The 14,911-nt window shown below is 41.6% G+C and overlaps 1 protein-coding gene across 1 annotated transcript; it reads right to left on the bottom strand.

Moving 5' to 3' along the window:
• Positions 1-13,418: 13,418 nt before the first annotated feature.
• On the bottom strand, positions 13,419-14,861 carry LOC102299348 (lipocalin). Its single transcript, XM_005922230.3, has 6 exons — positions 14,673-14,861; positions 14,223-14,362; positions 14,058-14,134; positions 13,844-13,957; positions 13,658-13,759; positions 13,419-13,558 (listed from the first exon to the last, which is right to left on the bottom strand). The coding sequence occupies exons 1-6, from the start codon at positions 14,766-14,768 to the stop codon at positions 13,539-13,541; spliced, it is 549 nt and encodes a 182-aa protein (XP_005922292.1). The 5' UTR covers positions 14,769-14,861; the 3' UTR covers positions 13,419-13,538.
• Between the last annotated feature and the right edge of the window lie 50 nt (positions 14,862-14,911).

Genomic DNA, 14,911 nt, shown 5'->3' with positions numbered 1-14,911 from the left:
GGGTCCCTATTTGCCTCCAACTCTCTCAACAACACCAACGACCAGGACAAGGGACCACGACCTTCCCCAGTCCCCCAAACCCCTGACAGGCCATCACCCTCCTCCCCCTCCCTTTCTCCCTCCTCCCCACACCTGAAATTCACTGAGGAGATGATGGAGCGGGTCAATGCTGGGCTCAGATCTACCCCCCGTCCCAATCCCTTTTTGTCCCCCATAAACCCCCCACCAGAGCGGCCAAAGGTTCGCCATCGAGCCCCACCCTCAACAGAGCAATCGAAGTCACATTGCCCAGCCTCGCCCCCCTTAGTTCCTCTTCATGCCCTGTCTCCGCAGTCTGATGTGTGATGTGTGGAGGGTCCGGGCTGTGAGGATTATGGCAGTGATGACTTTTCCCAGGAGAAGCTGGGACCCTGTTTACTAGAAGGTTTTAAAATTTCTGTACTTTTAGGTGACAGGAGACATGTGGCCTGGTCAAAACACAGAGAGCTGCACTCTAAAAGATCTTTAAACATAGTAAACATACCTTGTGTGCCACAGACTGCTCCCAAACACGAGGGGACAAGTAATACCTCTAAAACACTTAAGTTGGCTTTATTAAACGTTAGATCTTTAGCTGGGAAAACATTTTTAATTAATGATTTAATCACTGAGCACAGCCTTGATTTTATGTTTTTAACTGAAACTTGGTTGGACCAAAGTAACAGTGGAGCTGTTCTCATCGAGACGACCCCTCCTAACTACAGTTTTATCAGTGAGGCCAGGGTGAGCAGGAGAGGAGGAGGGGTTGCTGTCTTATTTAATGAATCATTTCAATGTAAGCAGCTATCTCCTGGAAGTTTTCAGTCTTTTGAATATGTGGCTTTACAGCTGAAGGCCCCATCCAAAGTTGTGTTTCTTAATGTTTACAGGCCTCCCAAATACTGCACAGACTTTTTTAATGACCTCAGTGAACTGCTGTCTGTGATCTGTGTTGATTTTGACTGTGTAATTATTGTTGGGGATTTTAACATTCATGTGGACAACCCTCAGGACAAAGGGACTAAAGACCTGAGTAACACTCTGGGCAACTTTGGGCTGACTCAGCATGTAACAGAGGCCACACATAATAGAGGACACACTCTTGACCTACTGATCTCCAAAGGCCTGAGCATTTCAAAGGTTACTGTGTCTGATGTGGGCCTGTCTGATCATTACTGTGTTTTCTTTGAAAGTAAAATCTCAGCCCACACAAATATATCAACAACAGTGATCACAAAACGGTGTATAACTGAACACAGTAGTGCAATTTTTAACCAGGTCTTCCCATTAACACCTGACCTGTCCAGAGGGTCAGTCAATGAGCTCGTCAATAGCTTCAATGCTAACATGTTAAATGTAATGGACACTATTGCTCCCATTAAGGTGAAGGTTATCTCTGGAAGGAAAAAGTCTCCATGGAGAAACTCCACACTGGTGAAAAATGAAAAAAGAGAGTGTAGGAAAGCTGAGCGCAGATGGAGAAAAACAAACCTCCAGGTTCATTATGACATCTATAAAGAGAAACTTCACAATTATAATTTACAACTGAGGAGTGCAAGGAGGTCCTACTTCTCTGACATCATCACTAAAAACAGCCATAATGCTCGGGTCTTATTTTCTACAGTTGACAGGCTAACAAACCCTCCTGTGTCAGTGGCAGCTGAACTTCATTCGACCATGGCCTGCAATGACTTTGCCAAATTCTTCACAGAAAAAATCCAAAAGATTAGACAAGCAATTGGTACATCAACAGCAGATCCAGGATATGTACTGTGTCCACCAAAAAACTGTTTAAACACCATGAAACAGTTTCAACCCTATTAACAGCAAAGACCTGGAGGACATCTTAGGTCAACTGAACTCCTCCTCCTGCTGTTTAGATGTCCTGCCAACAAGTTTTTTCAAAAAGGTCTCAAAGACTTTAGAGTCAGACCTGTTACAGATCGTCAACTTTTCTTTATTATCAGGTGTGTTTCCAGAATCACTAAAAACTGCTGTAATCAAACCTATACTGAAAAAGGACAATCTTGACAAGACACAAATGAACAACTACAGGCCGATCTCAAATCTCCCATTTTTAAGTAAGATCATTGAAAAAGCAGTTTCTCAACAGCTCAAGTTACTTCTTAAAACAGAATAACTGCTACGATGCCTTCCAGTCAGGTTTTAGACAGAACCACAGCACTGAAACCGCTCTGACCAAAGTGTTCAATGACATATGTCTGAATACAGACAGTGGAAAAATGTCAGTCTTAGTTTTACTGGATCTCAGTGCAGCATTTGATACAGTTGACCACAACATATTACTCAAACGACTGGAGAACTGGGCAGGTCTTTCAGGAACTGTACTAAACTGGTTCAAAACATACTTAGAAAACAGGAAATACTTTGTATCAATAGGTAACTTCACATCTGAGCAGACAAGTATCACATGTGGAGTTCCCCAAGGTTCCATCTTGGGACCCCTTCTGTTTAACATTTACATGCTCCCACTGGCACAGATTATAAAGAACAACAAAATAAACTACCACAGCTATGCAGATGACACACAAATATATATCACAATGTCACCAGGAGACCGAGGCCCTGTACAGGCTCTTGGTAAATGCATTGAGGAAATTAATGACTGGTTGTGCCACAATTTTCTCCAGCTAAACAAAAACAAAACTGAGGTAATAGTCTTTGGCGCCAAAGAAAAACGATTACAGGTCACCAGAGAACTTCAATCTATACACCTAAAAACCACAAACCAGGCGAGAAATTTGGGTGTAGTGATGGATGCAGACCTAAACTTAGAAAAACACATTAAGACAATAACAAAGTCAGCTTACTATCACCTCAAGAATATTTCAAGGATAAAAGATCTGATGTCTCAACAGGACCTGGAAAAACTAGTCCATGCATTCATCTTTAGTAGGCTTGATTACTGTAACAGCATCTTTACAGGTCTACCTAAAAAATCAGTCAGACAACTACAGCTCATTCAGAACTCTGCTGCTCGAGTCCTCACTAAGACCAAAAAAGTGGACCACATCAGTCCAGCTCTGAGGTCTTTACACTGGCTGCCTGTCCGTCAGAGGATAGACTTTAAAGTTCTGATGCTGGTCTATAAAGCTCTGAATGGTTTAGGACCAAAATACATCAGTGACCTCCTGACCCAGTATGAACCTTCCAGATCCCTCAGGTCATCTGGATCCGGTCTTTTATCAGTTCCCAGAGTCAGAACCAGACACGGAGAAGCTGCATTCAGCTTTTATGCTCCTTATATCTGGAACAAACTCCCAGAAAGCCTCAGATCAGCTGAAACACTCAGTTTATTTAAATCCAGGTTGAAGACTCACCTGTTCTCAGCTGCATTTGAATAAAGCACCAAATCCACACTTTTAAGCTTAAATTTCAAAACTTACATTTAACTACTGATTTTATCTCTGATTTTATCTGTTTTGATTTTATATACTGTTGTTTGTTTGTTTGTTTGTTTGTTTGTTTGTTTGTTTGTTTGTTTTGTTTGTTTGTTGTTAATTAGTTAGTTAGTTTATTTGCTTGTTTTAATCAATTTTAAATCATGCTTTTTATTTGTTCTTGTTTCTAATGTCTCTGTAAAGCACTTTGAATCACCTTGTTGTTGAATTGTGCTATACAAATAAACTTGCCTTGCCTTGCCTTGCCTTGCCTAAGCTGCTCAGATATGTGTAGAAGGGCTTTCTAAACACTAAAATAATAAATCTGAGGCCAGATCTTTAAAATATTTTTGTTATGTGGTTCAAATGCGGATTTTTCTGAGTTTAAGAAGGACTTCTTTTACTATGACAGCATGACTTTTTACTTCTTTCCTTTTCAGATGTTCTATTAACAGGAATAGTGAAGTGCACTGAACATACCACGAGATGGTTCACAGAGGAGGAAATTTTCCGCATCAATTTGTCATTCCTTCATCAAGACCAGGTATTTAAGGAGCAGCTGTGGCAGCAGTTCTCTTCCTGATCATTGTCTCCTCTACAGCATTAACTCATGCACACATCCCTGTGGTGATGATCACTTTGTGAGTCTGACACAGAAAGCAAATAAGTTATTTTGTCCTGAGTTAATGCCCCTTAAAACTGACCTATTTCAGACTTACAGTTCAATACTATACAATATAGCAAATCTCCAACTGGACAGTGTTAAATAAAATTATTTCTTTTAAACTTGAAGCTTTGAAAATCGTTCCTTTTTCCATTAGGACAGAAATTAATATGACAAAGACTCTTTTCAAATTTGTTTAGGCGAATAGAAAATATTTTTAAAGATGTATATGGAAAACATGTTGATGCAGAAACATTTATTGAAGCTTCTGAGCTATTTGTGTAATTTTCTCCTAAAGATCTTGGGTAGATTTGGCCTTTAGATTGGGAATTTAACATCTCGTACAAAATTAAAGTTTTTAATTTAAGTTTGGTAGAATTCTATTTCAAAGAAAAACAAGATTCTCTGCTAAGTTAATGACATCACATTCTACATTCTAAGCAGATGACATCACACTCAATTTGCTCTATCAGATCAAAGGAAACAGACCAAAGGGTCACGTGACATCATCTCAAAAGTCCTTAAATAGGACCGCAGCGTGCTCTCAGTATGTCTCAGAACTGTGCGACTCTTTAGGAACACACCACGAGCCAACCTTTAGGAAAACGATTTGAAACGTTCAGTGTATGCAACGAACACAAGTCCAAACCCTGATCAAGTAGAAAAAATCTTCATTGTACATTGTAAGAGCAAAGACAAGAAGAATGCAGAGTATGCAGCAAAACCTTGATCCCCAGGAAGGAACCTCATCGGCCGCTGTTCGCCCTAACACAAAAGCGAAGCAGCCAAACCCAAAGCAAAGAGGGAAAAACCGGGCACCAAATGAGGTGACTTCATCTGCCAAACCAAAGGGTGAAAATAAGAATAAAAAGCAAAGAAATGCAAACCCAAACCCCAGAGCCACAAACCCTGGACCCAATCGAGGGCATGGGCCACATCAGCCCAATCCCCACTTTAACCCCAATAATGGGCCTGGGCAGCATTGGTACAAGCCACCGTTTTTACCGAACCGAGGGCCTGTGCATCATCAGCCTGACTTTAGAACCAGTAATGGACCATCTCAACCACAGCCTAATCCTCACTTAATGCCAAATGATGGCAAACGTCCATATAGTGAGACCGATGAAATGGCTGCACTGAGATTCCACCTGCAGGAGGCTCAGCACATGAGTAAAACCAGTCTCTACAATATGACAGCAGCGAACCACAAAGCCTCTGCGGCTAAAACCCAAAATGATTGGCTTCGCCTAAAGCTACAGTGCTGCAGAGGAAATGCTGAGAAAACCATTCTTGAGCTCCAAAAACAACTGGAACAGGCTCGCAGAAGCAGACCCGAGGAGAATCTCACCCCTGATGTGCGTGAGGCTCCTGTTCAAGACAGCAACACAGCTGTCACAGCTGCAGAGCTGAGTGTGGACGCTTCAACACAAACTACAGAAGCTTCACACACAGACTCTACAGAGGTGAAAACTGTTCGGGAAGCTGAGTTGGAGGTCCAATGTAAAAAACAGCAGGAAGAGATCCAACAACTCCGCGAGCAGCTCCTCAAAACACAGAAAAACCTAGAAGAGGAAGTTGCAAAACGTAAAGAACAGGAAGAAAGAGCCCCCTGTGAGTTCGCTGAGCTCATAGTCAAACTCTGCCTCAGTGAGGCTGTTTGTGAGGCAAATAATTTGGAGGTCCAAAACGTAAAAGAAGAGCTGGAAAAAACCAGAGCTTTCTACCTGGAGATTGTAACGAGGAAAAACCAGGAGAACACAACAATCCGCAAACGACTCAAGCAAACAGAAGATGAAAAGATCATTCTTCAGGAGTCGTTGCGGTCTCTGCAAGAGACAAGAAAGAAGGAAGAAACCGAGTCCAACGTTGGCAATCAGGATCATTCTCCAGCCAAAAAAGAGACCATAGATCAAAAAGAGACCAGCGTTACTGAAGCAGAAAATTCTCCAGCCCAAGTCGAGACACTCCAGGAGAATAAGCAAGAAAAAGAGGAGGCCAGTACTAACAAACCAGAAAATCCAGAGGCCCGAGATGACAACATGCAGAGAGAAAAGCCAAAAAAGAAAAAGAAGCGCAACTGGTTTCTGAGACTGTTCACTTAAGTGACTTCAACTCTGTCTCCTATAAAATCAAAGTTATATACAACTAAATATTAACAGTTACTTCAACTCCCTAAACATCAATTTTAAAGCATATTTGCTTTAATATTTAGTTGTGTATACATTTGTCATCGGCTCCACCCCTCCCAACCGGTCGCGGCAGATGGCCGCCCCTCCCTGAGCCTGGTTCTGCCGGAGGTTTCTTCCTGTTAAAAGGTAGTTTTTCCTCCCCACTGTCGCCAAGTGCTTGCTCATAGGGGATTGTTGGGTTTTTTCTTTAATTCAGTTCAGTTCAATTCATTTGTATGTAAATACTGTTGAATTGAATTGAACTGAATTAAAGAAGATTTATAGGAGACAAAGTAAGTCACAGAGTGAACCAGGGTATTATAACATCTTACCCATAAAAATAAAAAATTGCATTAACCAAAACATCTGTTGTCTGAACCTGTAATTTTGTCTCATTTAAAACATGTAAAAATGTCAAATTAGAACAATCTAACAGCAGAAATAAAAATGTTTACATTCTGCTTGAAAACATTGTTCTGTGAATGATATCTACTGTATCTGTGCTGTTGATGCCTTTTGAAAGCATTCCTAATAGCATCTATCAAGTAATATGCCTTGCTCAATGGTTCATGGAAGTATTAACAGTTTTGGTAACTGACTTTGTAAATTGAAATTCTACAGCCTTACACTAGTAAACGCTTGTGCTACACACGGAAGACAGGTATAGTCAGCTCAGTATCCAGTGGGAAGTTTTCTCTTTGGCATCCACAGATGCAACAGCTCATAACTAAATGGTGCAAACAGAGGTGAATCCACCTAAGCAGCACTTGTACGATTGCCCCCCGGCTCCAACTCCCGGTAAACTGAAGAAAGATTCAACCCTGTGTGTTGAAAAATATTAATGAGTCCACACCGCATTTTCTTCTTAGTAATAGCCATGTAACAATAGAAATATAGAAACAGTAATTAATCAGATTACTAGTTACTGAAAAAAGTAACGGCCGTTGTTCTCATCACTGATAATGACACGATTATTTGCATTTCCGCTACTTATAAACTAGTGTCAGTATTTAATGATCAATATCCACAAATAAGAATTGGAAATAAATGGCACTGGATAAGCACAAATCTGACTGAGAACTTAAACTTCATCTTCATTTTTCTGTCTGTCCTGCTCACATCTCCAATGTTTGTACACGTTGTCATTAGCGTGTCTTCACTCAGCCACTCCACATTGGCCACACCGCTTTACTAACTAAAACACCGGTGTCGGCACATAACGACGCTGTCACAACCCGTCAACGACACTGATTAACGTTTATATGAATGTGAGTGGCATCATTGGCTGGAGCAGCCAGTTACCGGTCACTCACTGACTCACACTCCAAAACAGCACAGAATCAATTGTTATGTATTTATTTTAATTCCAGGTTTGATTTTTTCTGTTTTGTTTTAGGGGGTTTTGTGCGCAGTGCAGATTTTGTGTGCGCGGAGACCGTGTCAGCAGTGCGCAGCTTAGAGGGAAAAGTGCAGACAGATGCTTTATCCTTAACACTTTTTATTAGCCAGCTGTAATAAAGATCCGGTACATGGTAGGTGGCTATAATTGCAGGCAGATAGAAGCAAAGTGATGAATATTGTTTTGGGACATTTAATTAATTAATTCTTAATGTTTGAAAGACCACAGATAATGAATTAAAAGGAAAACTGTTGCAGGTTATGGATGCGAGTGGAAGTGGTCCTCTGTGACATGACCACTGGGACAGAAGACTGGGCAGCTGAGCACTCCTCTGAAGCAGTACAAAGTACAGAACTAACTGAACCTCCATCCGCTATATAAATGTGATATTAAAATAATATTAATACAAGAAATACAAACTTATAATTCTAATGATTTCACAAAGCTTCAAATAGCTCCATGTGCTTGCTGATTATATTGTAGATGGATGACGTTCCTTACACACTTGGAAAAATGAGACATTAAATTTAAATGAGATGTCTGTTCCCCCTGATGTAACCCAGCTCTGAAATATTTTGTCCAAAAACAACAACAACAAAAATGGTAAATGGTAAATGGCCTGTATTTGTATAGCGCTTTTCTAGTCCCTAAGGACCCCAAAGCGCTTTACACAACCTGTCATCCACCCATTCACACACACATTCACACACTGGTGATGGCAGGCTACATTGTAGCCACAGCCACCCTGGGGTGCACTGACAGAGGCAAAAAACGCGTTAGCTTGTGTAAATCTGAACACATCTTCTTCAAGAGTGCAGTGCAGTGTACAACAACAACAACAACAAATCATCAATCTGTCGATCCACTCGACATCTATCAATTAAAAAAAAAATAAAGTAAGCTTTAAATTTCCAGTTGAACAGATCCCACCGGGCAGTCCTTTTCTTTTAAAAATAATCCCTCCTCTTCCTCTCCTGTCCTGTGTTTCCTACATCATTCTCCATCTCTGAGTGATGTTATCTCATAGTCTTTTCTGTCCCTCGGTAATACTACAAATGTACAGTGGGGCAAAAAAGTATTTAGTCAGCCACCGATTGTGCAAGTTCCCCCACCTAAAATGATGACAGAGGTCAGTAATTTGCACCAGAGGTACACTTCAACTGTGAGAGACAGAATGTGAAAAAAAAATCCATGAATCCACATGGTAGGATTTGTAAAGAATTTATTCGTAAATCAGGGTGGAAAATAAGTATTTGGTCAATAACAAAAATACAACTCAATACTTTGTAACATAACCTTTGTTGGCAATAACAGAGGTCAAACGTTTACTATAGGTCTTTACCAGGTTTGCACACACAGTAGCTGGTATTTTGGCCCATTCCTCCATGCAGATCTTCTCGAGAGCAGTGATGTTTTGGGGCTGTCGCCGAGCAACACGGACTTTCAACTCCCGCCACAGATTTTCTATGGGGTTGAGGTCTGGAGACTGGCTAGGCCACTCCAGGACTTTCAAATGCTTCTTACGGAGCCACTCCTTTGTTGCCCGGGCGGTGTGTTTTGGATCATTGTCATGTTGGAAGACCCAGCCTCGTTTCATCTTCAAAGTTCTCACTGATGGAAGGAGGTTTTGGCTCAAAATCTCACGATACATGGCCCCATTCATTCTGTCCTTAACACGGATCAGTCGTCCTGTCCCCTTGGCAGAAAAACAGCCCCATAGCATGATGTTTCCACCCCCATGCTTCACAGTAGGTATGGTGTTCTTGGGATGCAACTCAGTATTCTTCTTCCTCCAAACACGACGAAGTTGAGTTTATACCAAAAAGTTCTACTTTGTTTCATCTGACCACATGACATTCTCCCAATCCTCTGCTGTATCATCCATGTGCTCTCTGGCAAACTTCAGACGGGCCTGGACATGCACTGGCTTCAGCAGCGGAACACGTCTGGCACTGCGGGATTTGATTCCCTGCCGTTGTAGTGTGTTACTGATGGTGACCTTTGTTACTTTGGTCCCAGCTCTCTGCAGGTCATTCACCAGGTCCCCCCGTGTGGTTCTGGGATCTTTGCTCACCGTTCTCATGATCATTTTGACCCCACGGGATGAGATCTTGCGTGGAGCCCCAGATCGAGGGAGATTATCAGTGGTCTTGTATGTCTTCCATTTTCTGATGATTGCTCCCACAGTTGATTTTTTCACACCAAGCTGCTTGCCTATTGTAGATTCACTCTTCCCAGTCTGGTGCAGGTCTACAATACTTTTCCTGGTGTCCTTCGAAAGCTCTTTGGTCTTGGCCATGGCGGAGTTTGGAGTCTGACTGTTTGAGGCTGTGGACAGGTGTCTTTTATACAGATGATGAGTTCAAACAGGTGCCATTCATACAGGTAACGAGTGGGGGACAGAAAAGCTTCTTACAGAAGACGTTACAGGTCTGTGAGAGCCAGAGATTTTCCTTGTTTGAGGTGACCAAATACTTATTTTCCACCCTAATTTACGAATAAATTCTTTACAAATCCTACCATGTGGATTCATGGATTTTTTTTTCACATTCTGTCTCTCACAGTTGAAGTGTACCTCTGGTGCAAATTACTGACCTCTGTCATCATTTTAAGTGGGGGAACTTGCACAATCGGTGGCTGACTAAATACTTTTTTGCCCCACTGTACATTTAGCTAGCTGCCACACTGTGTGACTGTAACTGCACAGAAGCAGTCTGTTTGCTGATATTTGTTGGACTGTTTAGAAGGTTGCATGTGTATTACTGTTAAAGTATACAATCAAGAGAGAGTTTCACTTGTTTGTTTTTGGAACTTTGTTTAAAGTTGTAACTTTCACTGGTGTGATATCTCACCACTAGATGTCAGTAGAGTACAGACTGCAGTCAGCTGAGTTCTGTTGTCTTACCCCCTCTAAAGTGCGTAATCCTAGCAATGGTGGCTGCAGGAGGACGAAAAACTGTGACTGGTTGATCCATATGGAGTGCAGGCTGTCAGTCTGCTCTTTACCTGAGCTCTGAATAGAGCTTTGTTAGTTACTGAAGGCCATTTCTGTCGAATGACAGTGATACTGAGCTGAGTTGCTGAGTTTGTCCTGAACTTCTTTTGTTGGTAAGTGCTGCTGTTTTTGTCATTGTAAGCCTCTGTTAGCTGGTGTTAGTAAAACTTTCATTGTTGGACGCTTAGAGAATAAATCCTCAAATGATGTGCGGGTATCACACTGTTTACCAGAGGGAAAGTGTGATTTTCTTAGGAGACTCAGTGATAATATTAGCTGGCAAAATGTTAGCTTATAACCAGCTGGTGTTGTTGTTATTAAGCCAGGTCATTGTCAGCTGTCTGGAGGGTCACATGTCTAATCTTCTGACAATAAATAACTGCGAAAATGTCTGGAATCGTTAATAAAGACATTTGGGACAGTTGTTAAATTGTATAACTCTCTCAATGCTCTCTACCTGACCACCTAAAATTGAGCCTTCTGATAATATGATGTAACTGAGATCCATTATGGTCAGCAGGATTTCTTTTTATTGCTGAATGTTGGAGGCACTGCCTTTCAAAGCAGAGACGTCGCCCTGATAGGATGATCGCTCTGCTGCAAGGCTGACTCAGAGAGCAAGTTTAGAATAACCAGTTAACCTAACACATATGTCTGTGGGTGTGGAAGGAAACCAGAGCACTGAGAGAAAACCTACATAAAGAAAAGGGAACAGATGGGCTGTGGATCTTTGTGCCCTTTACCACCATGCCAAGTACCAAATAATCATATAGCCCACTGTAGAGTAGCCAAATGTGGTAAAAGATATTAATTATTTTTCATGTATTAGTATTAGTAATGTTGAAAGACACATGTATATTTAACAGGAACAGGCTGTATCACCTTTTTTTCTTTTTTTTTTCTAATAAAATTCAGATTTGTTTTGCAGCTCTATATAGATTCTTTTTGGCCACTAAAATGCTCAAAAATGATATTTTGGGAGCACAGGTTGCTCACCCCAGAAGTGGAATAGCTACTTCTGAGGAAAAAGGTTCTGATTTGGCTTTCATGAAGACCAGAAAACAAAGAAACCCGAGTCTGACTACATGATTGTCCAACAATCATAATATTCTGGTTGTAAGGAAATGTACTCAAAGGAGAGTTCATGTATAAACCAAGAAGAATAGTGAAAAATATCTGATTTCAAATAGTGGGTTAATCAATGGAAGAAAAAAATGTAAGAAATTTAAGCACAGAATGTCACGGTCTGGGGGGCAGACCGTGGGGGGTGTTGGAGAAAGGACCCAAACGCTGGACTTAGAGGAATGAACAGTGGGTTTATTTACACAGTGAGGTAAAATGTACACCACACAATAATTCTCCAAAGTGCTCCCTCGACTCCCGTGACGTGTCTTCTCCCAAGTGCTGGTATCCCGTGCTCTCTGCCCCTGTGCCTTCACACACCCCGTGTGTCTTGCAGTCCTGTGTTCCGCTGTCCTCCTGAGGAAAAACAGACACAGCCGTTATGGCACCAACTCCGGCAGGCATGCACTTAACAACACTAGAGACACTGACGTGGAGTCTAACTCAACGATCCTGCGCCGGAGGAAGCTCCATCGTTCTGTTAAGTAGCTCCCCCGACGATCCTGATCAGAAGCAGGTGTGTGGGAAGCTAGGCGTGACCAGCAGCTGGCAGGGCCACACCCATCAGGCCTGCAGGTGGCTGTCCTTCATCCTCCAGCCACACACACCCACACACACACACACACACAAGCATGGAACACAAGAGCACAGTGCAGCAAACATACATCCAATACACAAATAACAATAAAGGTCCACACTGTTCACGAACCCCAAGTCCCCGGAACCGGGTCCGTGACACAGAAACAAGTTGTTAAAATTGTGTGTGTGTGTGTGTGTGTGTGTATAAGCAACTGGTGTGCTATGAGGTACTCTGACCTCACCACTCGGTAGCATATTTCCTTTAGTTTGTTGACTAAAACCACAATATGGGCAGATAAAACAAGGAGTCATTCTGACCTTCATCTACAGGTGGATGATCTAAGATCATTTAATCACATAAAATAAAACTCAGTGAATTGTAAACGGATGTAAATAAAAGCTTGAATATGCATTTAACTTATAATGTGACCACTGTTTGTTTTTAACAATCGAATGCTCTCTGCTCTCTCGTCTTCAGCTTGTTCAGAATGCTGCAGCCCGACTCTTGACAGGCACTCGTAAACGTGACCATATTTCCCCAGTCTTGTTTACACTGGTTTCCAGTATGTTCTAGAATTGATTTTAAGATTTTATTGCTTGTTTGTAAGTGGATTAGCTCCCTCGTAGCTCTCTGATCTTTTAACTAAAAACACTGCAATAGAACTTTTCAGTCAGCTGTTACATTGCTTCTGATTGTTCCTAAAAGCAAACTAAAGCAAAAAGGAGACCAAGCGTTTGCCTGACCCTTTGGAACAGTCTGCCTCTTCAAATTAGGACGTCTCCACCACTTTAAATCCCGTCTGAAAGCACATTTCTACTCCCTACCCTAGCTTTTAATTGTGACTGAGTTTTTGTTTTGTTCTCTTTAGGTGTGTTTGTTTTACTTTTTGCTTTGTATAGCACTTTGGTCAACCTCTGTTGTTTTTAAATGTGCTTATAAATAAACTGATTGATTGATTGATTGCTTGAATACTATAAAGTGTGTGAATGGGGGGGGAAATACATTTTGGTTGTGTTGTTATGGGTGTTCTTCAGTTTATTTCATACAAAGGATGAATAATGAAGAAAAATATTCTCGATGTTTGCATTTTTATTGTTAAAAACATCTCAAGATGGTGCTCAGGCACATTTCCATAACAGATGGTGTAAGATCTTCATGCAGTACTGGTGAGACGATCGGTGGGACAGAAGGTTAGGCAAGTGGACACTCCTCTGTGGAAGGAAAAATGGAAAGTGTAAGGTGATCAGTGCACAACATCACTGTATTCCAAGCTGTTTTTATATAGAACTTCACCACCAATGTAAAAGTACCGCTTTTAGGAAGAAGGACAGCATTTTCAGGAAGGATGCCGGTCTGCAAGCAGAACTGCCTGAACTTCTCCTGCACCTCATCGCTGAGGTCCAAACTACGTCCTGTGAAACCACGTGATGTAAATCTGCTGCAGTGGGTGTAACTTTGCTAAACGGTTTACTGAACACAGCTAAATGCAACTTTACCAAATAGTCTGTTAATGACAAAGGTTTCATTCCCTCTGGTGTTGAAGGAATAGCTCAGGGCGTACTCATCATACTTCACATCAACCATAAGCATGTCACTCACATACCCCCAGTCTGACAAAAAGGAAAAAAGCAGAAGAGAATATGTGAAAAAATAATACTGGATGATGATGATGGAAAATTATTCGTTTCCTCTCTTTGTGGGCGTACTCACGCCGACTCTTGTATGTGAATCTTCCAGGCACCTCGGTCTTGTTGGCTAAATTCTCCATTTTCTGACATGTATCATTACTGTCGCAAAGACATCGCATTAATCTCCAGTGTAAATATTTTAATGCTATTCAAATGATATTTGCTCTGTCTGTCCTCTCGCACTCACATAAGACTGAAGAACGACAACTCAAGACCTCCATCTTCAGTTGGCGTAATGATGGCCGTGCTGGTCTTCATATTGGCTTTGCGACTGACAAACCACTGGGCATTAGAGCAAATTCCAGTCCGGTACCACTTACCTGCCATCTGTGGACACACAAATGGAAAGCATTGAGAATTAGACAGAAGCACAAGAGCTGTTTATTGTAACACAGAATATGTATTATCACACAAAATCCAGCGTGAAACATAACCACATAACATAAATGGTGAAGTTATTATAAAAGTAAATTGTGCAAAGGTTAGCCTCCCGTGTAGACTGCTAAACTGTCTTGGGGGGTCCTTGCTTATCCCTGTTAGATAACCTCCAGTACCCCCTTTCCATGGCCCTAAGATAGAGACATGGTTATGAAAATAGATGGGTGGTAAAACAAAAATGATTATCAATGATTCTTACCGCCTGTAAATCAAAGTCTGCCTGAGGTAGGATTTCAGAGGAAGAAACCATGAGGGAGCACAGTACCACTCCCAGAAGGGTGTGAAGTGAAGCCATAGCTGCTGATAAGTGGAGAAATGATGATGGAGGAGATCGCAAATGAAGATCTGGAAGTTGCTGTCCAGTGACTCTTTATATAGAAGAGTGAGATTATCTCCCCACCAACGGCTGCACTTATACAAACCCCAGGTTCTGTGACG

Source organism: Haplochromis burtoni, unplaced genomic scaffold, assembly GCF_018398535.1.
Source record: "Haplochromis burtoni strain Fernald_Lab_line unplaced genomic scaffold, NCSU_Asbu1 Contig_56, whole genome shotgun sequence".
NCBI lineage: Eukaryota > Metazoa > Chordata > Actinopteri > Cichliformes > Cichlidae > Haplochromis > Haplochromis burtoni.
Note: the sequence above shows the minus strand (reverse complement) of the source record. Positions and strands in the feature narration are given on the sequence as shown.

Excerpts from the sequence above, each read along its gene's own strand:
- LOC102299348 (XM_005922230.3), bottom strand. The coding sequence starts at position 14,768 with ATGGCTTCACTTCACACCCTTCTGGGAGTGGTACTGTGCTCCCTCATG. Across the intron at positions 14,363-14,672 it reads CAGACTTTGATTTACAGGCG|ATGGCAGGTAAGTGGTACCG; the intron begins GTAAGAATCATT and ends GTGTGTCCACAG. Across the intron at positions 13,958-14,057 it reads ATTCACATACAAGAGTCGGC|ACTGGGGGTATGTGAGTGAC; the intron begins GTGAGTACGCCC and ends CCTTTTTGTCAG.